At 51.0% G+C, this 22,953-nt stretch overlaps 1 protein-coding gene across 1 annotated transcript in view; it reads right to left on the bottom strand.

Moving 5' to 3' along the window:
* Window positions 1-3,053: 3,053 nt before the first annotated feature.
* Pbx4 (PBX homeobox 4) overlaps window positions 3,054-22,953 on the bottom strand; it is a 41,230-nt gene continuing 21,330 nt past the window's right edge. Inside the window, exons 2-8 of the mRNA XM_034519835.2 lie at window positions 20,582-20,655; window positions 10,170-10,408; window positions 9,728-9,918; window positions 8,109-8,244; window positions 5,205-5,358; window positions 4,690-4,796; window positions 3,054-3,380 (exon numbers count right to left, since the gene is read on the bottom strand). Coding sequence (XP_034375726.1) covers window positions 3,288-3,380; window positions 4,690-4,796; window positions 5,205-5,358; window positions 8,109-8,244; window positions 9,728-9,918; window positions 10,170-10,408; window positions 20,582-20,655 — 994 coding nt within the window. The 3' untranslated portion in view covers window positions 3,054-3,287. The remainder of the gene's footprint in view (window positions 3,381-4,689; window positions 4,797-5,204; window positions 5,359-8,108; window positions 8,245-9,727; window positions 9,919-10,169; window positions 10,409-20,581; window positions 20,656-22,953) is intronic.

A 22,953-nucleotide genomic window follows, 5' to 3' on the forward strand; every position in this document is an offset into this window, starting at 1 on the left:
TTGGGCTAGACCCTGCCAACACCCGAACACAAGGCTATTCCTACTTGTTTGATGTCTATTGGGCAGGGGTTTGCAATGTAGCTCAGGCTGCCCTGGAACTTAAGAGCCTCCTGCTTCAGTACCATCGGTGTGGGATTAAAGCTGCATGCCCATGTTTTAATGGCATCCCTAACTCACAGCTAGGGAGGTGAGACGGAGGCTGGGATGGCAGGAATGGGTCTCATAGGCAGGTAGGCCAGTCACACACAACCTTGAACTGTATCTGCAGCAGTGGCTACAACCCCATCCCAAGATGACTCTAAGGTTTGAAAGCCAAGTCCAGCATGTTGGCACCTATCATCCCAGCACTGAGGGGTGGAGACAGAAAGGTCAGGAATTCTCTGTCCTCCCTAGTCTATTGTAGTGAGTTCAAGGCCAGCCAGAGCTACATAGAGAGACCCTGTTTCAAAACAAAACCAATAAAGAAAAAGAAATAATAGCTGAGTAGCTATAACCAGGGCTTTTCAGTGGAGGAAAGCATGCCTCAGGCCAGGCAGCCAGGCCATCCAGGAGGCCCGGGCCCCGGTCTGGCCCCGCTACTGTCTGGCCAGGCTGAACACAAACACGAAGTGGCTAGCCCTACGGAATCTAGGTTGTGGTCAGGCTGTGGCTGAGGAAGCTGTTGGAAAAACACGAGGCCCCCGCGGCCAGGCCCAGCTTACGTTTCATCCGGCAGGAGCGGCTGCTTGGCGCCGGGCACAGAGGAATGTCGCTGGCAGGCCTTGGCACCTGCTGCTGGGCGGGGCTGCTGCAGCCGTCTGATACTAGCCTCCTGGGTGTCCTGGGAGAACACATCTCCCCATACCTCCAATCTGTTTGCATGGCCTTGTTGAACTCATCCCTTTCCAGTCCCTGGATCTCCTTCCCCCAGGAAGTGCTGGCTTGCTGGCCTTCAAACATTTGAAGAGCAGTTCCACCTCCATGTTCCCCGCCCCTCGAGCACCTGGGTCTCTGCTGGTCCTCAGACCCTGTGGGCTCAGCCCAATAGTTATGCCTTCCTTCTCCAACTGTGTGCTGGGTGCTGATGTGTTTCCCTGGCTTCTGCTCACAGACAGGTTGTTCCTGTGACCTCCCCACATTATAGATAGGGAAACTGAAGCTTGGAAGACTTCCTTCCAGTTTTTAGATTGCTTTAGAATGCTGGAGATAAGATTTAGTTTTTTAGGCTGACTGCGCCACCTCGTGGCAAATGATGTAACTGCAACTGAGCTATGCGAGGTCCCCTTGATTTGGCTTATTCGCTCTCCTCACATGTTATCCTCCACGGCTTCCACAGTTCCTTCAGAGGCATCAGAGGGGCTTGAATGTATCTATACTGGGTCATCATGGAAATTCTTGAAGGTAAAACCTGCCCTCTCCAGTAAGACCCAGGCCCTCCCTAGCCCTCCTCATTCTTCTCATTCTTTTCTCATTCTTGCTGTCTTCATTTCATTGACACGGCCTTCTGCTGTTCTTCCTTCCTTGAGCCAGTTTCCTAAGACTGACTGACTCTCTCTCTCTCTCTCTCTCTCTCTCTCTCTCTCTCTCTCTCTCTCTCTCTCTCTCTCTCTCTCTTCTCTCTCTCTGTCTCTGTCTGCCCCCCCCCCCTCCGTTCTCCATTCAGAGGCTGAGACAACTGTGGTCCCAGCAGGGCTCACAGGGATGGTGGGAGCTTCAAATGCAGGTCTGTCAACGGTTCTAGGATGGTGTTGGCCCTTGCCAGGCTTCTGGGCAGGCAATACCCTCCTCCACCTATTCCTGTGCCTCACCTCAGCCAGAGAAGCTTCCAGAATCTCAAGCTTTCTCCCTGCAGCATGTGAGTGGCTGAGACTGTGCTCGGTGTGCACCCCAGGGATGGGAAGGGTGGCAGTGTCCACCACCTTCAGCTTCTCTGCACTTTAGTGGGGTTTGTCTCCAAAGACACCTTCCTCAGTGGTATATTAATTGGTTGTGGAAAAGGGTGAGGCTTTGGGAAATGGAAGGATGGCTCAGTGGTTAAGAACACTGACTGTAGCCAGTGGTGGTGCATACCTTTAAACCTAGCATTTGGGAGGCAGAGACAGGTGGATCTCTCAGTTTGAGACCAGTGAAATCTACAGAGCAAATTCCAGGACAGCCAGGGCTACAAGGAGACCCTGTCTCAAGAAAACAACAACAAAACAATCAAACCAAAAGAACACTGACGGCTCTTCCAGAGGGCCTGGGCTCAGCTCCCAGCACCCACATCCTCACTCTCAACTGTTGTAACCCCAGCTCTGAGAGACCTGGCACCGTCTACTCACCCTTGGTACATGCCTGGTGCCTGAGCATACATGCAGGCAGGATGGTTTATTACATAAAATATTTTTAATTAAATGAAAGTATTGAAATAAAAATTTAAAAAGAGACTCTGATCCATTCTATAATATGGCAGAACTTTAAAAGTCAGAGTGACAGAAGCTAGACAGGGGGTCCTGGGGAAATGTGGGCCACTGACACTGTACAGCAGGTGAGCCCAGATGAGTGGCTGCTAGGGCTTGGGGACATTCACGGGGACAGAGGGCCAGTAGAGACAGCTCCTTTGGAGGGAGTGTCCAATCACTACAGGTGGCTGCTAAAGCCACTCCTCAGCCCTCAGGGTCACCAGAGCCATTGTGACACTCACAGGGCAGGTAGTGGCAGAGTGCACCTGGCCAGGTCCCATGGGCTCTTCCCAGGATGTAGGAAAGGGAGCACTCTGTTACTGTTGTGATGGTGGCTGATAGGGAGGGGTCACAGCCATGAGGACACTGACTGGCAAGTGGCTCCTGGGGACAGGCTGGGAAGGGAAGGCCCTGTTGGTTGCTGCAGAGGGAAAGCAGGACAAGGTTTCAAATTCTCCCAAATTCTCAAAACCCCCAAACCAAACACAGACGAGCTCAAACAGAACCACAAACAACTAGCAAGCCCATCCCAGTGAGAGAGGCTATGCCACTGCTCCACGAGGTTTCAGAGCTCAAAATGTCATCTAGGTTGTCACTTGTCACTTAGATAAGCCTGTATAGAAAACACTGAAATGCAAACAGGTCAAAACTTTAATGGGGTGCTCAGAACAAGCCCCGATGAGCAGTCCACTGTCAGCCATTCAATTGATGCTTTTTTTTGTTTTGTTTTGTTTTTTTAAAAAAAACCCACACCCAGGTGGGGAGGTTGAGTGGCCTGGAAATGGGCAGAACCACAGCCATGGCTTCTGAGGTAATGAGCAGGGCACAGGGCCAGTCATCCGTGGCACTCGGCCAGGGTCCAAACACTTAATTAGATGCATCTGAGTTGAAGCTGCCCGAATCTCCGGCAGGTGGTGAGGTTGGCCGTGGAGTGGTGGCCGTCTGCCAGTTACCATGGGCCTGGAAAGACAGAGCCAGAGCGTGAGAGTGAGTGACCACCCAGTTCCTGTGTCCCTGGAGGTACACAGAACACACTAATAGAGGGATTCCAGAAAGAGCCAGCTGAGCGGTAGGGTGAGAGGTGGGCACAAAGCCTTGGGGGTGTCAGAACCAGTGATCTGTGTGTGGCAGGGCCATGGTTCGTGGGTGACAAGGGCCCTTCCTCACAGGAGCAGGAGCCTCTGCTTGCCAGGTGTGCATGGCCGCAGCACACACTGGGGCTGCTCTGCCCATCTAAGGACAGCTGGGTGGGTGTGCTAAGCTCAAGGGACACTGTCCTTGTCCAGTGTATCAGGCAGGTCATGCATTCTAGAGGCTCTGTGATGGAGGCCATGGCAGGCTGTGCAGAAGGACAGTGACCATGCTGGCAGAGTGACCTTTAAGAAGAACCAGCTAAAGGGCATACAGGTGCTGGCATGGGTCTGCCATGATGTTGCCTTCCTTTAAGCCCTTGGGAGACAGAGACAGGAAGACCTCTGGGCTAGCCTGGTCTAAAGAGAATACCAGGACAACCAGGGCTATGTAGAGAGATCATCTCAAACAAATAACAAGGACATGTTTTACCTAAAGGAGACTTAGGTGGGGTGCCTGCAGGGCAGGGCACTACTTCCCCCCACCCTGCCCTCTGCCCCCTAACCACCCCCATCTGACTCTTGGATCAGTGCTGGAATGGACACGTGTGCTCGGTTCAGAGCCCCCTCACTCCTGCTGGCTCTGTCCCACAGCACCTTAGCTTCAGGTGTGCACCAAGCAGGCCCAGACCCTGCTCCACAGCCTGAAGCTTGCATTAGGCTGGGACTCAAGGTGGTGGCAGGCAGGGCCTGAGTGAGCCAGACTCACCCAACTCCATCCCTGTGGGCACTATTCCCAGCCCTAGGGCTGGTTCTAAGGGAGCCTCTGGGAAGCTACTGGGCCCACTCTGTTATGCAGGGCCCGTACAGGGCCTTGGGAGGAAGCTATGGTCTGACACCCAGGACAGATTGGGAGGTCACAGGCTCTACAAAGAAGACAGCTGTCATCCTGGCAAAGTTCTGGAGGCAGCTTGGCTGTCTAGACCCCAGTTACCAACATGTATCCCAGCCTGGCAGATGCCCTTCCAGTATGAGACACCCCCACCCCACCAGGCACCCCCAGTGGCAGGTAGGTCTGAGTCTAGAAGTTAAATGCTCCCACCTTTCCTTGGGGTTTCCTTCCCCAGAGACCCAGCACCAGGGCTCCTCTACTTCCCCAAAGCCCTGGAGGGGTCCCAGGGTGGCTGCAGCTAACTCACCAGGGGCTGTAGGCAGACTCCCCCAGGTGGGGGCTGGAGGAAGGCCAGGGTCCGCAGAGTGAGAACCATGTCACTTCCATTGGTCAGTGGGAAGGGGCGACAGGAACCTGTGAGAAATGGAAGTCAGTTGGGGGTCACAGCAGAATCTGGGTCAACAGTCACAGGGATTTCTGGGTGGCATCTGCTCAGTCCCTCATCAAGAGAGACTCTGGGCCAAGTGGGATGGCCTTTAATCCCAGTACTTGGGAGGCAACCTGGTCTACAGAGTGAGTTCTACACAGAGAAAGCCTGTCTTGGAAGAGAGGGGAGGCAGACAGGCAGATTTTGGCTCTGACCCCTAAAGCATCCAGTCACCTGTGCTTCCCCTGGCCTTGTGTGGGTGACACTGGCCTGTAAAATTAAGTCACTCTTGTCTGTCCCTCTGCTGGCACTGGCTGTCTACAGGGATCTGGTGGCTTGGGTCACACCTAACCCCACAGAAAGCTTACAGTTAAAAAGGGCCATGGCCTCGTCACCTGGGCGGGGTGTGGCCTGGTGGCTGGTCTGACCGCCGGGACCCCGGGCCTTGGTGACTGTGGGTGTTTTCCCCGAGTACATGGTGGCTTCTTCCTGAAACTTCCCCGTGTTCTTTTTGTACCGGATTCTTTTGTTGCCAAACCAGTTAGAGACCTGTGGATAGATGGACAGACACTGACACTGTCTTGGCATGAGCCATGCTGGGGACAAACCGTATGAAGGCTGGATCAGGGACCTTTCCTCTCAGAGGCTGGTGAGATGGCTTACTGGGTAAAGGTGCTTGTTGCCAAGTCTGATGACCTGAGTTCAATTCCTAGGGACCACACACTGGAAGGAGAGAGGAATAACTGCAAAGCTGTCCTCAGATTTCTCCACTTCTGCAGTGACAGGCACCACCCACACAGTGATCGATGCATGGATTAATGAGAAGAGACCAAGCACGCGAGCACATGTGCCCCCCACAAATATAAAAAATAATACCAACCCCAGTACAAAAAAAAAAAAAAAAAAAAAAAAAAACAAGGGCACCAGCTTAATATCTCATACTTGTTACCCTAAATTTTGGGAGGCTGAAGCAGGAGGATTGCTGTAAATTCAAGGCCAGCCTAGGCTGGAGTGAAACTTTGGCTAAACAATTTAACCCAACTGAATCAAACAGGGAAAAGGCCCCAGATAACTACAGGGCCCCTTGTGCTGCGGGAAGGGCCACGCCTCCTCCAGGGTGCTCAATGCTCACTAAGGTGATTTCATTTTCTTTTGCATGCTTGGGTACTTTGCCTGCATGTATGCGTGTATGCATGTATGTATGTATGGTACCGCCAGAGGTGGGAGAGGGCATTGGATAGCTTGGAACTAAAATTAAAGATGGCTGTGAGCTGCCATGTGGGTGCTGGGAACTGAACCCTGGTCCTCTAGAAAAGCAGTCAGTGCTCTTAACTGCTGAGCCAGGTCTCTAATTCCACAATAGAACTACAACTATGTCTGTGACAACATCTATGACGACACCCGCTACCCTACTACTACTGTCTTCTTCCTCTTCCTCCTCTTCCTCCTCTTCTTCCTCTTCCTCCTCCTTCTCCTCCCCGCTTCTCCCCCAGATGAAATTTCTCTGTGTAGCCCTGGCTGTCCTGGAACTCTCTGTGTAGACCAGGTTAGTCTCGAACTCACAAGAGATCTGCCTGCCATCTCCTGGGTGCTGGGATTAAGGGATGCTCTCCCAGGCCCAGCCTGGTATTTTCTTTCTGCGATGAGAATCTAGCTATGCTACCCAGGTGGACTGGGATTCCTGGTCAAGTACCTTTGTGTATAGGTGGGACAAAGGCAACTCAACTATTTGTGGCTCTAGACAAAGAAGAGTTTCAGTGTGGATGAGTCAGGGCATTTGGACACTGCTGAGTGGGAGTGGAGGACTCAGTGACTGGCAGGAAACTCGTCTCCATGGGGAGCCCCCACCTCACCCTCAGCTCAGTATCCCTTGGGGCTCCCTCAGCCCCTAATGCCCTAATGGTGTTTCCTTCTTCTTGACTTCTCCTGAGATGCACCTCATGGCCTACTTACCTGCACCCCAAATTCAAAACCTCACGTAACCAATATGGCAGACCACTTAGTAGGCCCTCTCACTGACTAGGGAATGCAGTGAAGTGGGGTGGAGCGTTTAGCACAGAACTCAGTTGGTGGGGATGGTCCCAGGGCCTAGGTCACCCAAAAGGACAGCCCCTGGAATGTGGCAAGGCCTTTGAACCTTGCTTACTCTGTTCCCTGAGGACCTGGCACCAGCAACATGGTACCCGGGGCATGGGGGTGGGGTGAATCTGGTGTTACTCACAGGGTCCCTGGTGCCCAAGCACCCAGGCTTACCCTCTATCCAGAGGTCAGGCCCTCCCCTCAGCTTTGGCCTTGTTATAAGGACTCTGGACTGCTCCCTGAAGAACAGGCAGCTGTGCCTGGATCCTGTATGACCCTGGGCTCTGTCACAGACACAACTTGAACAACCTGGGCTAAAGGTGGGACACTCACTCTTTCCAACTGTGAAGCAAGGTGGAATAAGGCATTTGACAGGGCTGTGGTGACAGTTGTCAGAGTCTCAGTGTCCATCACTACTGGGTGGCAGAGGTAGAGGAGCAGTGCTGAGTGACCTCTGCACTTCAGCAGAGCCGCCCTGCAGCCGCACTGCTAGGCTGCCTGCACTCCTGGCTCCAGTGCTCCAGCCCCGCCTTCCCACTAAAGTGTTGCTTGGACTGACTGGACTCACTCTGAAACCTTCAGGAATGTTCTCTTAGCATTCTGGCCTTTGCAGACTCTCTCCTTTGCCTCAAATTCCAAGAAAGACGAAGGTGATTATTGCCAAGCACAAGGAATCTCACTCACCCAAGGTTGCTCCTGTCGCAACCACGTGGGTCCCAGGAGCCCGAGCTGCCACAGTCTCCTAGAGTGCACACCAGCACCTTGAGACGCCATGACACTCTCACACTCCTCTTCTAGGAGAGGGGACAAAGTCCCCACCAATATTCTAATTCATAGTGCAGAGCTGGGATTGGAGCAGAGCCAGGCTGAGCACATGACCAGCACCACACAGTAACTTCCCCAGGAGTCCTCCCCACACAGTAACTTCCCCAGGAGTCCTCCCCACACAGCAACTTCCCCAGGAGTCCTCCCCACACAGTAACTTCCCCAGGAGTCCTCCCCACACAGTAACTTCCCCAGGAGTCCTCCCCATACAGTAACTTCCCCAGGAGTCCTCCCCACACAGTAACTTCCCCAGGAGTCCTCCCCATACAGTAACTTCCCCAGGAGTCCTCCCCGCACAGTAAGTAACTTCTCCAGTAGTCGTCTCCAACATTAAGAGCTTTCTCAGGAGTCTGTCCTCATAAGACTTAACTTCTTCCAGGGCCAGGAGAGCTCACCTGGGACACTGTGATGCCACCTTTCCTGGCCAGCTCTTCTTTAGTCTCTTCACTGGGGTAAGGGTTGCTCAAATGGGAATAGAAATATTCATTCAGCACTTCGGTGGCCTGCTTGCTGAAATTCCGCCGCTTGCGCCTACAGACAGAGATCCTCAGTCTGCACCGCTCTCGTGCTGGGGCAGGGTTGCATCTCCTGGCAGTCTGTGTGTGTGCATGCATGTGCATGTGCAGGCAGGAGGTTGATGCCTGTGTCCTCGATCACTCTCCACCTGGTTTCTTTGAGGCAGGGTCTCTCACTGAATCTAGAGCTCACTGATTGGGCAGACTGGTGAACAGCAGGCCCCAGGGACCAGCCTGTCTCCATGTTTCCAGTGCCTGGGTTGCAGCAGCTCTTGGCTTTAAAAAACCTCTCTCTCTCTCTCTCTCTCTCTCTCTCTCTCTCTCTCTCTCTCTCTCTCTCTCTGTGTATGCCTGTGTGTGTGTCTGTGTGTGTCTGTGTGTATGTCTGTGTCTCTGTGTGTGTGTCTGTATGTGTGTGTGTGCTTGTCTAGTAGCAGGCTTGGCAAGGCTGGGCCAGTGCCTCAGAGAAGCCGAGGCTGCAGTTTCTGGGGACCCGATTCTCCCCTGGCTGTGGTTATCAGTCCTTAAACAGCTCTGTCTCAGTACCCCATGCACTCTTTGCCAACACTGCTTGACTTTGCTCTCTCCCAGCCTTGCCATTTCCCCTCTGCAAACAGTACACAGGGTGATACACTTCTGAATAACCCTGCAGAGCCTAAGTGGTCACTTACACAAGGTTTCCTGGTCCCAGCTACTGCTTATCTCTTCCCGGCCCTCCCACTTAACACTTCAGCATTCAGGACCCTATTCCTGTAGATTCAGGTCATTCTGGTGTCAAATTCAGGTCTTGAGACTTTTTCAGCAAGCTCCTTTACCCCCTGAACCATCTTGCTGGCCCATTTCTGGCTTTTTCTATGGGTGCTGGGTATGCAAAGTCAGGTCCTTCTGTTTGCATGGCAAGCACTTGACTGAATGAGCTGCTTTCCCATCCTGATCATCTGCATTTTAGAAACAGCAGGGGGCTTTACAGGTGGCCCAGTGGGAACACATATGAAGACCTGAGTCTGGGTTCTCTGAACCCATGTGGGAGCCATACATGTCCGTGTATATCTGTAGTCACACAGTTCCTGGGGCAAGATGGGAGGTAGACAGAGAATCCTCTGAAGCTGGTGGGCAGCTGGCCTGACACACAGTGGAAAGCAACAGAGACCCTGCCTTGAGCATGGTGGACAAGAGGACCAGGGCTTGAGGCTGTCCTTTGATGTCTACATGCTGTGCCATGGCATGGTCACCTGCCATTCACACACACAAAACAAACCAGCAGTCTCTCCCAAAGAAGCTGTGTGAGGCCTGGCTAGACCCTCTGGACAGACTTAACTCCAAGACAGAGCTGGGCTGGAGCTCAGCAGTAGGGAGAGCATGTGATTAGCACTTGCAAAGCCCCAAGATCAATCTTCAGCAACAACTACGGCACAGACATCAGAGCTACCCTGTTCTGATCCTGCTTCTCTTATCAAAGGGCCAACCCTTGGGGACCCCAGTGGCACGCGGCCCCTGACCTGGCATCCAGGAACCGTGAGCGTAGGGTCATCACAGCCTCACAGGTACTCTGCTTCAGCTGCCTCTGGATGGCACTGAACTTGCCGTGGATGATGCCCACCATGTGCTCGATCTCCCTGGAAGACACAGGCCTCACCCGACTCTGTTCCCGGAGAAGGTTGGTGACATGTGTGGTGAACTCACGACAGGCCTGGGGTGGGAAAAGATGGGCCAGCCTGTGACTCAGCAGCCAGTGGTGCAGGGCAGTCGGCTCCACAGCTGGCCACATCTGCCACCCCACAGCTCACATTCACAGGTCAGCTCTGAGGAGGGAGGGAAAAGTGCTTTCAGTGACACCAGCCCCTCTGCAGCGACTAACTGCAGCAGGCTGTCCCTCGTGTCCACATCTGTCTGTGGCCAGTGCACATTCACATGACAAACTCTTGCGTGCAGAAAGATCACCTGTTCATACTTCTCTAGCTCAGAGTGGTAAATCTGTCGGATCTGGGACAGCTTGGCCCTGTAGTCTGAGTGCTCAATGTTATTGTCATTTGGACAGCCACCTGGTGTTGCTGTGCCGCCTGCTGCTGCTCCTCGTCCTCTCTTCTCTGGCCTGGACACACCCTCAGCCAGCAGCATGTTATCCAACCTCAGCATCTGGGCATCGGGAGGGTCTTCTTCCTGACACTGGGTGCTCACTGCTAGAGGGAACAGAGGCAGACCAGGATGTGCTCTCTGAAGAGAAAAGTGGCCAGGACCAAGTGGCACTGGCACCATAGCTGAGCATCACTTAAAAATATTAATTATGAGCATGTCTGTGTGTGGGTATGTACATGTGTGAGTACATGTGCCCTGGGAGTCCAGGAAGACCACGTCAGACCCATAGAGCTGGGCTCACAGGCACTTATGTGCTGCCCAGTGTAGGTGCTGGGGACTGAATTCAGTCCTCTGCAAGAACAGGAAACACTCTTATTAACTCCCAATCCAGCCTCCAGTTCCTTTATTACCACATTGGATCAGGGACACCTGGTGACCCACTGGGACACCAATCCAAGTGCACAAGTGAGGAGAGGACACCGGGACAGGGCAGCCTGTGTGGGCAAAACTTGACAAGCATGTGAGAACACAGCCAAGCTGGGTGGGTTTCAGGGAAGGTGCCTGGTATTAGGAAAGTCTTGAGTGAGCCAAGCATCCTAAGTGCCGGAAGGGGCCGCGCTGCTGTGGGTGCAGATGCAAAGGCAGGCGCAGAGCTGGTGAGACGGCTCAGTGGGTAGAGGAGCTTGCTGCTAAGCCTGATGGCTTGAAACCAATCCCCAGGGCCTATGTGGTGGAAAGAGAGCCAAGCTCTGCAAGTCATCCTCTGATCTACATGTGTCTCTCCTTCCATTCTACAAAATAAAGAAAAGTGAATAGATATTAAAGGCAAACAGCCTGCTGTGGGGACCAGGCACAGCATTGCCTGATGGGTTCTACCACATATCCACGTGTCCATGTCTCCGTGCGTGCGTGCGTGCGTGCGTGCGTGCGTGCGGTGGCACTCATATAAATCAGAAAAGGAAATGCTTGATCCAGGTGCTAGTGACCTGGCCCTTGTCTGTCATTCCGACAGTGCACACACATGGTGCTGACATACATCCAGGCAAATATTAATTCACATGAAATAAAAAATAAAATCTAAAAACAACCCACAACAAATAAATAAATATAGCCATCTTAAAAATCAAAACAAAACAAAACCACAAGATTGGGTGCTGTGGTGCACGCCTTTATTCCAGGTCAGCTTGAGAGACAGAACAGGCCAATGTCTGATTTCAGGGCCAGCCTGGTCTATATATAAAGTAATTCTAGGCCAGCTTAGGGTATACAGTGAGAGCTTGTCTCAAAATAAAACAAAAATAAGGGAAATCCAGTCAAGGCAAACATCTAACATCAACCTCTGGCCTCCATATATGCTCCTGTACATGTGTGTACACATGTGAATATACGCACCACATACAGGGACATGCATACCCACAATACACACACACCCTGCACACAGACACACCATACACACACACACACACACACACACACACACACACACACACACACACACACACACACTCTCTAAAAAGAAAACCTTTAGGGTGGTGGTGGTGGTGCACACATTTAATCCCAGCACTAGGGAGGCACAGACAGGTGGATCTCTGAGTTTGAGGATAGCCTGGTCTACAGAATGAGTTCCAGGATAGCCAGGGCTACACATGAAACCCCATCTTGAAAAACCAAACTAAACCACACCAAAACAAACAAACAAACAAAACTTAAAAAAAAAAAAAAAAAAAAAAAAACTAAAAGAACATTCCCAGGTTGGTGGGATATTCAGCAAGTAGATAAGGTGCCTGCTGCCAAGCCTGATGACCCCAGGTCAGTTCCCAAAATCCACATGGTGGAGGAGAGACTAGGCCCCTGTAACATTGTCTTCTGCCGTCCATCCTTATACAAAAAAAAAAAAAAAAAAAAAAAAGTGACCAGGGCTGGGGAGATGGTTCAGCTCTTGCAGAGGACCCAGATTCAGTTCTCAGTGCCCACACTGCTGCTCACAACTGCTAGTAATTCAAGTTCCAGGGGATCCAGTGCTGTCTTCTGGTCCCCTTGGGCACCAGGCATGCACAAGATGCAGACATACATGCAGGCAAATGCCCACCTCTCAGTGTGGGTGTGCTCCACCATTTTCTATGTTTCTCAGTGTAGCTCCCTCTGTGTCGTCTGTCTTTCACTGTGACATACCCTAATCGTGACTGGAGAGAGCCCTGGCCAACGGGCTGTGGGCATCAGAGGTCAGACCATGGAGAAGTTTCTCTGTTGAGCCGTGGCCTTTTCTGGTACAGTGGGACAGAGACTCCTTTGCCCTTCTGCTTTGTGATGTTTCTCTGTCTGTTTCCCTGGGTCTCCTGGCATTCTTTTTTTTTTTTTTTTTAAGATTTATTTTGTTTATTTTATGTATATGAGTACACTGTTGCTATCTTCAGACACCAGAAGATAGAATCAAGTCTTGTTACAGATGGTTATGAGCCACCATATGGTTGCTGGGAATTGAACTCAGGACCTTTGGAAGAGCAGTCAGTGCTCTTAACCACTGAGCCATCTCTCCAGCCCTCTCCTTGTATTCTTTAGACCAGGCTGGCCTCAAACTCAGAGACCTCCCTCCCTCTGACTCCTGAGTGCTGGGGTTAAAGATGTACACCACTATGCCCAGCTTTTATTAATTTTGAGTGGTGATAGTGAGGCAGTGTTTCAGGTAGCCCAGGCTAGGTTAAAACTCTTGATCTTTCTGTCTCCATCTCCTGAGGATGACAGGCAGGCACTATACAAGCCAAACTGGGTCTCACTGCACTGTAAGGAGAGCTAGATGGAGCCCAATGGTTTCAGTGGCAAACGTGCCCTGTGAGTTCACCAGTTTAAAATATCCTCTTCATTTTTTTTCTAGCCCCCTCACCCCCCGCATGTGTAGTTGGTTCTTTCTGCCCACCGTTTGGGCCATTTGGGTCCCAGGTATCAAACCCACTGGTCCAGGCCCTGTGGCCTGGAATCTCCAGCTGGCAGCAATGTTTTGGGAGATGGCAGAAATAAGGAAGAGTAACCAGTTGCTTCACGTATCCTCCACGGTGCTGAGAGGCTCCTGCCAGCAAGCTCCTCCACCATGGTAGACGGTGTCCCCTAAATCAAGGACCACAACAAACCCTTCCTTCTCACGTGGCTTTAGCCAGGGGTTTCTATCACAGCAGCAAGAGAAGTAACTAACCCAGCACAGCATTCAAGAGGTCCTGGGTCCCTCTGGGCACTGCCAAAACCAAAAGGACAAAAATAAGAAACAGTGGGACCTGGACAGACATCTGCACACGCCTGGTATCGGCAGCACTGTTTACAATGGCTAAGAAGGCCGCATCCGTGTATCTGTCAGACACACAACATGGGATACACAAAATGTGGTCTGTGCACACTGGAGCATGGCAGGGATGCAGTCAGTGGGTCGCTTGTCTAATGCATGAAGTCCTGTATCCTCCAGGTTTACATAGCCTGTTGCAGTGATGGATACCGGGCATCTGAGCACTGGGGAGGCAGAGGCAGGAGAACTGGGAGTTCAAGGACAGTTTCAACTACATAGTTTGAGCCCAGCCTGAGATAAAACTCTGTCTCAAACAAAACAAAAAGCACACAGTAGAACACCATTGGGTCTCTCAGTCATGACAAAATTATATAAGCTACAACAGATATGTTTGAAGCCTTTCCCCTCCTTGAAACACTCATGTGCAAAAGCCCCAGCAATTTAAGGTCAGTCCCCTCACAGGAAGTGCCTGGAGCCATCAAACTCTTGGAAGCAGATATCCTCTCTCAGGCTTGGTAGTGCAGACCTCTAATCCCAGCATTTGGGAGACTGAGGCAGGAAGATGAAAAGTTTGAGGTCCATGTTTTTGAGAGAGCATCTTATTCTGTAGCCTTGGCAGTCCTGGAACCCATTATGTAGACTAACTTGGCCTTGAATTCACAGAGCTCTGGCTGCCTCTTCTCCTGAATCACTATGCCGGCCTTTACTTAATGGGTTTTTTTTTTTTTTTTTTTTTTTTTGAGACAGGTTTCTCTGTGTAGCCCTGGCTATCCTGGAAGGCTATCCTGGAACTTGCTCTGTAGACCAGGCTGGCTTTGAACTCATGGAGATCTTCCTGTCTCTGCCTCCTGGGTGGTAAGATTAAAGGTGTGCACTTTACTTAATTTTAAGATAGGTTTTATAAGGAAGGCCAGGGTCGCTTTGGACTTGCATCTTTGTGCCTCAGCTTCCTGGATTGATGGTCGGGCTGTGCTCTGAGGCTTGTCCTCTCCTTTGTATGTGTGTGTGTGTGTGTGTGTGTAGTGTGTGTAGGTGTGCCTTCGTGTGTGTGTGTGTGTGTGTGTGTGTGTGTGTGTAGGTGTGCCTTCGTGTGTGTGTGTGTGTGTGTAGTGTGTGTAGGTGTGCCTTCGTGTGTGTGTGTGTGTAGTGTGTGTAGGTGTGCCTTCGTGTGTGTGTGTGTGTGTGTGTGTGTAGGTGTGCCTTCATGTGTGTGTGTGTGTGTGTGTAGTGTGTGTAGGTGTGCCTTCGTGTGTGTGTGTGTGTGTGTGTAGGTGTGCCTTCGTGTGTGTGTGTGTGTGTAGTGTGTGTAGGTGTGCCTTCATGTGTGTGTGTGTGTGTGTGTGTAGTGTGTGTAGGTGTGCCTTCGTGTGTGTGTCTGTGTGTGTGTGTAGGTGTGCCTTCGTGTGTGTGTGTGTGTGTGTAGTGTGTGTAGGTGTGCCTTCGTGTGTGTGTGTGTGTGTGTGTAGTGTGTGTAGGTGTGCCTTCGTGTGTGTGTGTGTGTGTGTGTGTGTAGTGTGTGTAGGTGTGCCTTCGTGTGTGTGTGTGTGTGTGTGTGTAGTGTGTGTAGGTGTGCCTTCGTGTGTGTGTGTGTGTGTGTGTGTGTGTGTGTAGGTGTGCCTTCGTGTGTGTGTGTGTGTGTAGTGTGTGTAGGTGTGCCTTCGTGTGTGTGTGTGTGTGTAGTGTGTGTAGGTGTGCCTTCGTGTGTGTGTGTGTGTGTGTGTGTGTAGGTGTGCCTTCGTGTGTGTGTGTGTGTGTGTGTGTGTGTAGGTGTGCCTTCGTGTGTGTGTGTGTGTGTGTGTGTAGTGTGTGTAGGTGTGCCTTCGTGTGTGTGTGTGTGTGTGTAGTGTGTGTAGGTGTGCCTTCGTGTGTGTGTGTGTGTGTGTGTGTAGTGTGTGTAGGTGTGCCTTCGTGTGTGTGTGTGTGTGTAGTGTGTGTAGGTGTGCCTTCGTGTGTGTGTGTGTAGTGTGTGTAGGTGTGCCTTCGTGTGTGTGTGTGTGTGTAGTGTGTGTAGGTGTGCCTTCGTGTGTGTGTGTGTGTGTGTAGTGTGTGTAGGTGTGCCTTCGTGTGTGTGTGTGTGTGTGTGTAGGTGTGCCTTCGTGTGTGTGTGTGTGTGTAGTGTGTGTAGGTGTGCCTTCGTGTGTGTGTGTGTGTGTAGTGTGTGTAGGTGTGCCTTCGTGTGTGTGTGTGTGTGTGTGTGTGTGTGTAGGTGTGCCTTCGTGTGTGTGTGTGTGTGTGTGTGTGTGTGTAGGTGTGCCTTCGTGTGTGTGTGTGTGTGTGTAGTGTGTGTAGGTGTGCCTTCATGTGTGTGTGTGTGTGTGTGTGTAGGTGTGCCTTCGTGTGTGTGTGTGTGTGTAGTGTGTGTAGGTGTGCCTTCCTGTGTGTGTGTGTGTGTAGTGTGTGTAGGTGTGCCTTCGTGTGTGTGTGTGTGTGTGTGTGTAGGTGTGCCTTCGTGTGTGTGTGTGTGTGTGTGTGTGTAGGTGTGCCTTCGTGTGTGTGTGTGTGTATGTAGTGTGTGTAGGTGTGCCTTCGTGTGTGTGTGTGTGTGTGTAGTGTGTGTAGGTGTGCCTTCGTGTGTGTGTGTGTGTGTGTGTAGGTGTGCCTTCGTGTGTGTGTGTGTGTGTGTAGTGTGTGTAGGTGTGCCTTCGTGTGTGTGTGTGTGTGTAGTGTGTGTAGGTGTGCCTTCGTGTGTGTGTGTGTGTGTGTAGTGTGTGTAGGTGTGCCTTCGTGTGTGTGTGTGTGTGTGTGTGTAGGTGTGCCTTCATGTGTGTGTGTGTGTGTGTGTGTAGGTGTGCCTTCGTGTGTGTGTGTGTGTGTAGTGTGTGTAGGTGTGCCTTCGTGTGTGTGTGTGTGTGTAGTGTGTGTAGGTGTGCCTTCGTGTGTGTGTGTGTGTGTGTGTGTGTAGGTGTGCCTTCGTGTGTGTGTGTGTGTGTGTGTGTAGGTGTGCCTTCATGTGTGTGTGTGTGTGTGTGTGTAGGTGTGCCTTCATGTGTGTGTGTGTGTGTGTGTGTAGGTGTGCCTTCGTGTGTGTGTGTGTGTGTGTAGTGTGTGTAGGTGTGCCTTCGTGTGTGTGTGTGTGTGTGTGTGTAGGTGTGCCTTCATGTGTGTGTGTGTCTGTGTGTGTAGGTGTGCCTTCGTGTGTGTGTGTGTGTGTAGTGTGTGTAGGTGTGCCTTCGTGTGTGTGTGTGTGTAGTGTGTGTAGGTGTGCCTTCGTGTGTGTGTGTGTGTGTGTGTGTGTGTGTAGGTGTGCCTTCATGTGTGTGTGTGTGTGTGTGTGTGTGTAGTGTGTGTAGGTGTGCCTTCGTGTGTGTGTGTGTGTGTGTAGTGTGTGTAGGTGTGCCTTCGTGTGTGTGTGTGTGTGTAGTGTGTGTAGGTGTGCCTTCGTGTGTGTGTGTGTGTGTGTGTGTAGGTGTGCCTTCGTGTGTGTGTGTGTGTGTGTGTAGGTGTGCCTTCGTGTGTGTGTGTGTGTGTGTAGTGTGTGTAGGTGTGCCTTCATGTGTGTGTGTGTGTGTGTGTAGTGTGTGTAGGTGTGCCTTCGTGTGTGTGTGTGTGTGTGTGTGTAGGTGTGCCTTCGTGTGTGTGTGTGTGTGTAGTGTGTGTAGGTGTGCCTTCATGTGTGTGTGTGTGTGTGTGTAGTGTGTGTAGGTGTGCCTTCATGTGTGTGTGTGTGTGTGTGTGTGTAGGTGTGCCTTCGTGTGTGTGTGTGTGTGTAGTGTGTGTAGGTGTGCCTTCATGTGTGTGTGTGTGTGTGTGTAGTGTGTGTAGGTGTGCCTTCGTGTGTGTGTGTGTGTGTGTGTGTAGGTGTGCCTTCGTGTGTGTGTGTGTGTGTAGTGTGTGTAGGTGTGCCTTCGTGTGTGTGTGTGTGTGTGTGTGTAGGTGTGCCTTCGTGTGTGTGTGTGTGTGTGTGTAGGTGTGCCTTCGTGTGTGTGTGTGTGTGTAGTGTGTGTAGGTGTGCCTTCGTGTGTGTGTGTGTGTGTGTAGTTGTGCCTTCGTGTGTGTGTGTGTGTGTGTGTGTAGGTGTGCCTTCGTGTGTGTGTGTGTGTGTGTGTAGGTGTGCCTTCGTGTGTGTGTGTGTGTGTGTGTGTAGGTGTGCCTTCGTGTGTGTGTGTGTAGGTGTGCCTTCGTGTGTGTGTGTGTGTGTGTGTGTGTGTAGGTGTGCCTTCGTGTGTGTGTGTGTGTGTGTGTGTGTAGGTGTGCCTTCGTGTGTGTGTGTGTGTGTGTGTAGGTGTGCCTTCATGTGTGTGTGTGTGTATGTAGTGTGTGTAGGTGTGCCTTCGTGTGTGTGTGTGTGTGTGTAGTGTGTGTAGGTGTGCCTTCATGTGTGTGTGTGTGTGTGTAGTGTGTGTAGGTGTGCCTTCGTGTGTGTGTGTGTGTGTAGTGTGTGTAGGTGTGCCTTCGTGTGTGTGTGTGTGTGTGTAGTGTGTGTAGGTGTGCCTTCGTGTGTGTGTGTGTGTGTGTGTGTAGGTGTGCCTTCGTGTGTGTGTGTGTGTGTGTGTGTGTAGGTGTGCCTTCGTGTGTGTGTGTGTGTATGTAGTGTGTGTAGGTGTGCCTTCGTGTGTGTGTGTGTGTGTGTGTAGTGTGTGCAGGTGTGCCTTCGTGTGTGTGTGTGTGTGTGTAGTGTGTGTAGGTGTGCCTTCGTGTGTGTGTGTGTGTGTGTGTAGGTGTGCCTTCGTGTGTGTGTGTGTGTGTGTGTGTGTAGGTGTGCCTTCGTGTGTGTGTGTGTGTGTGTGTGTGTGTGTAGGTGTGCCTTCGTGTGTGTGTGTGTGTAGTGTGTGTAGGTGTGCCTTCGTGTGTGTGTGTGTGTGTAGTGTGTGTAGGTGTGCCTTCGTGTGTGTGTGTGTGTGTGTAGTGTGTGTAGGTGTGCCTTCGTGTGTGTGTGTGTGTGTGTGTGTAGGTGTGCCTTCGTGTGTGTGTGTGTGTGTGTGTGTGTAGGTGTGCCTTCGTGTGTGTGTGTGTGTGTAGTGTGTGTAGGTGTGCCTTCGTGTGTGTGTGTGTGTGTGTAGTGTGTGTAGGTGTGCCTTCGTGTGTGTGTGTGTGTGTGTGTGTGTAGGTGTGCCTTCGTGTGTGTGTGTGTGTGTGTGTGTAGGTGTGCCTTCGTGTGTGTGTGTGTGTGTGTGTAGGTGTGCCTTCGTGTGTGTGTGTGTGTGTGTGTAGGTGTGCCTTCGTGTGTGTGTGTGTGTGTGTGTGTAGGTGTGCCTTCGTGTGTGTGTGTGTGTAGTGTGTGTAGGTGTGCCTTCGTGTGTGTGTGTGTGTGTGTAGGTGTGCCTTCGTGTGTGTGTGTGTGTGTGTGTGTGTAGGTGTGCCTTCGTGTGTGTGTGTGTGTGTGTGTAGGTGTGCCTTCGTGTGTGTGTGTGTGTGTGTGTGTAGGTGTGCCTTCGTGTGTGTGTGTGTGTGTGTGTAGGTGTGCCTTCGTGTGTGTGTGTGTGTGTGTGTGTAGGTGTGCCTTCGTGTGTGTGTGTGTGTGTAGTGTGTGTAGGTGTGCCTTCGTGTGTGTGTGTGTGTGTGTAGGTGTGCCTTCGTGTGTGTGTGTGTGTGTGTGTGTAGGTGTGCCTTCGTGTGTGTGTGTGTGTGTGTGTGTGTAGGTGTGCCTTTGTGTGTGTGTGTGTAGGTGTGCCTTCGTGTGTGTGTGTGTGTGTGTGTGTGTGTGTAGGTGTGCCTTCGTGTGTGTGTGTGTGTGTGTGTGTAGGTGTGCCTTCGTGTGTGTGTGTGTGTGTGTGTGTAGGTGTGCCTTCATGTGTGTGTGTGTGTATGTAGTGTGTGTAGGTGTGCCTTCGTGTGTGTGTGTGTGTGTGTAGTGTGTGTAGGTGTGCCTTCGTGTGTGTGTGTGTGTGTGTGTAGTGTGTGTAGGTGTGCCTTCGTGTGTGTGTGTGTGTGTGTGTAGTGTGTGTAGGTGTGCCTTCGTGTGTGTGTGTGTGTGTGTGTAGTGTGTGTAGGTGTGCCTTCGTGTGTGTGTGTGTGTGTGTAGTGTGTGTAGGTGTGCCTTCGTGTGTGTGTGTGTGTGTGTGTAGTGTGTGTAGGTGTGCCTTCGTGTGTGTGTGTGTGTGTAGTGTGTGTAGGTGTGCCTTCATGTGTGTGTGTGTGTGTGTGTAGTGTGTGTAGGTGTGCCTTCATGTGTGTGTGTGTGTAGTGTGTGTAGGTGTGCCTTCGTGTGTGTGTACGCCCATGGATGGCATCAATGTTTTCCTTGATCATTCACACACACACACACACACACACACACACACACACACACACACACACACACACACAGTGTATTGGTGTTTTGCCTGCTTGAATGTCTGTGCACGTGACGGCAGTCTGCTTGCAAGGTGGAGAAGGAATACCCCTAGGATATGATACTACAGATGGCTGAGCCACCACATGGCTGCAGGAACCTGAAGCCGGGTCCTCTGTAAGAGTAGCCAGTGCTCTTAACTACTGAGCTGCTGTGTCTCCAGCCCCTTCCACCTTACACATTGGGTTAAGGCCTCTCACTTGACTCCAGAGCCACCTGATTGGCTAGTCTAGACAGAGACCCTGGATCCTATCTTACTAGGATTATAGGCACCGACCAGGCCCCACCTCCCATTTACACAGGAGCTGGGAACTCTTGTCCTAAAGCCTGCAAAGTGATTTAACCACTGAGCTGTCTCCAACCACACCTCTTTTTCACTTAGTTTACTTTATTTACTTGTGAGATGGGGCATGCGCTGTGACATATGTGTAGAGGTCAGAGACCTTGCTAGAGTCAATTCTCTTCTTCCACCATGTGGGTCCTGGGGATGGAACTCAGGTCATTGGGTGATAAGTGCCTTTAACTCCTTAGCTATCTGGCCAGCCCACCCACCCCCTTCATAGAAGTATTTGCAGAGGCTGAAGAATTCCATGGGGATAACCCTGGACTCTTGAGCTAGAATAAAGTTCTATCTTTTTTGAATAGAACACGGCAGAACCATGTGCTATCAGAGAGCTGTGAAGGGGCCGACAAATGCAGCCCACGCGAGGCCAGAGTGGACTTATAGCCGCCTACCAGTCTTCCCCTTGATCTCGCAGAGCACACTGAAGAGAGCAGACTTCATCCGATGGCAGTTCAGGGCATGCTTTCTGAAAGAGGCAGCAGAGGAGAGGTACGAATGTTAGCTCATCAGGGAGCAGGGCCTCCTTCCCAAGAAACCAGGTGCAGCTGGCCAGTCTGACACAGGAGCCATAGGCTGTGAAGACAGGCAAAGCATGACTCCCTGCCTGGGTTCATGCGGTCTGTGATGCTGTACTTTCATTATCAACTTGACTGGACCAAGAAATGTTACTGGCTGGGCACGGTGGTGTGAGACTTTAATCCCGGCACCCTGGAGGCAAAGACTCCAGATATCCTAGTTCACAGCCTGTCTAGTCTACCTAGAGTTCCAAGGTAGCCAGGGCTACAGAGTAAGGCCCTGTCTCAACAACATCAGAAATGTTAGGCATGTTCTCTGTAAGTTTGAGGCATAATGCGTCCAGGCAAGCCAGGCTGTGCGGTGAACCATAAAAAAAATGCCATGGCACACCTGTAACCCTAGTACTGCAGAGTGAGGAGAAGACCAAGGAGTTTAAGGCCAATCCCAGCTAGATGGTAAAGTTGGAGTTTGAGGCTAGCCTGAATTACAGGCGATCTGGCCCCAAACAAAGCAAAGACTCCATGGGAAACAGGAAGCAGAGATGGCTCAGCAGGTAAGAACCCTGTGCAAACACAACAGCTTCAGTCCCAACCTTAGAAACTGAGCCTGCAAGCTGTCCTCTGTCCTCTACATATGTGTTCTACATATGCACATGTCTGTGTTCACACCCAGAGAGAAGAAATTAAACAAACAAACAAACAAACAAGCACAAAAGGGGCTGGTGAGAAGTCTCACTGGGTAAAAGTACCAGCTGACAACCTAGGTTCAGTCCCTAACCACACAGTGGCAGAATTGTCACGAGTTGTCCCCTGATCTCCACAGGAGTGGCCACTCATCTACACCCACAAAAAATAAATGTCATTTAAAAATGCATCTTAGGCACAGAAAAACCCTGTCTTGAAAAACCAAAAAAAAAAAAAAAAAAAAAAAAAAAAAAAAATGCATCTTAGGTCTGGAGAGATGGCTCATCGGTTAAGAGCACTGGCTGCTCTTCCAGAGGTTCTGAGTTCAATTCCCAGCAACCACATGGTGGCTCACAACCATCTGTAATGGAATCTGGTGCCCTCTTCTGGTGTGTCTGAAGACAGCAATGGTGAATACATTAAATAAATAAATAAATAAATCTTTAAAAATGTGTCTTAAAAAACATGAAAAAGGAAACAAAAACAAGAGCTTTAAAAATGTGTCTTAAAAAACATGAAAAAGGAAACAAAAGCAAGAGCAAAAAGCGAATGATTCAGGGGAGCAGAGAAGCAGGCTGGCTGCATCTGTGACGCCGGCTCCCAGAGGTGATCTCAGCACAAAGCCTTCAGTGAGCACCTCACATGACAGCAGTGTAGGCAGCTGTGACTTGCTGGAGGAAGGCCTGGGGTGGGAAGTCCGTGGTGGTAACTGCCAGACAGACACCCTCTAGGCTTCTTACACTGCCTCTTGCCGCCAGGACTGCTCTGCCCGTCATGTCCTCTCTGTCACAGCAGCAGACACTTTTGAGCCCAGGACATCTTTCCTCCCTTCAGCTGCTTACATCAGGCATTGTCTCAGATGCATGGAGAAAGTAACTAATACACCACTGGCCCTGCCAGACTGGAGGCTTGCTTGGTGTCCATGTGCTACACTAACCAGGGAGGACAGAGGTGTGGCACAGTGGGAAAGTGCCCATCACGCATGCTCCAGGCCCTGGGTCCCATCTCCAGCAAACAAACTAACCAAAGTAGTTCTAATTAGGGATGGAAAACAATAATAATAATAATAATAATAATAATAATAACAACAACAACAACGATAATTTGGTTCACCAAAAGGTTGTACAGGCTTCTTTCCCCTCGTCATTATTCTTTTTCATTTTTACACGTGTGCTTTTGCCTGCATGCATGCCTGTGCACCACATATATGCCTAGTGTCCATGAAGACTAGAAGGTGTTGGATTCCCAGGGACCGGATTGCAGATGGTTGTGAGCCACCATGTGGGCACTGGGAATTAAACCTGAGTCCTCTGGAAGAGCAGCCAGTGCTCAGAAAAATGGGCCATCTCCCCAGCCTTACTTCAGTGTCTTTTAAATAACACTATAGAATGATAAACAGTATGTGAAACAAATAGTAAATAGGACAATAACTATTTACAGGGCAGGTGAGATGGCTCAGTGGGAAAAGGCTCTTCCCATCAAGCTGAAAAAAACAAAACAAAACAAAACAAAAAAAACCAAAAAACAGAAATTCAGTCCCCAGAACACACAGTAGAAGGAGAGGA

Source organism: Arvicanthis niloticus, chromosome 16, assembly GCF_011762505.2.
Source record: "Arvicanthis niloticus isolate mArvNil1 chromosome 16, mArvNil1.pat.X, whole genome shotgun sequence".
Classification (NCBI taxonomy): domain Eukaryota; kingdom Metazoa; phylum Chordata; class Mammalia; order Rodentia; family Muridae; genus Arvicanthis; species Arvicanthis niloticus.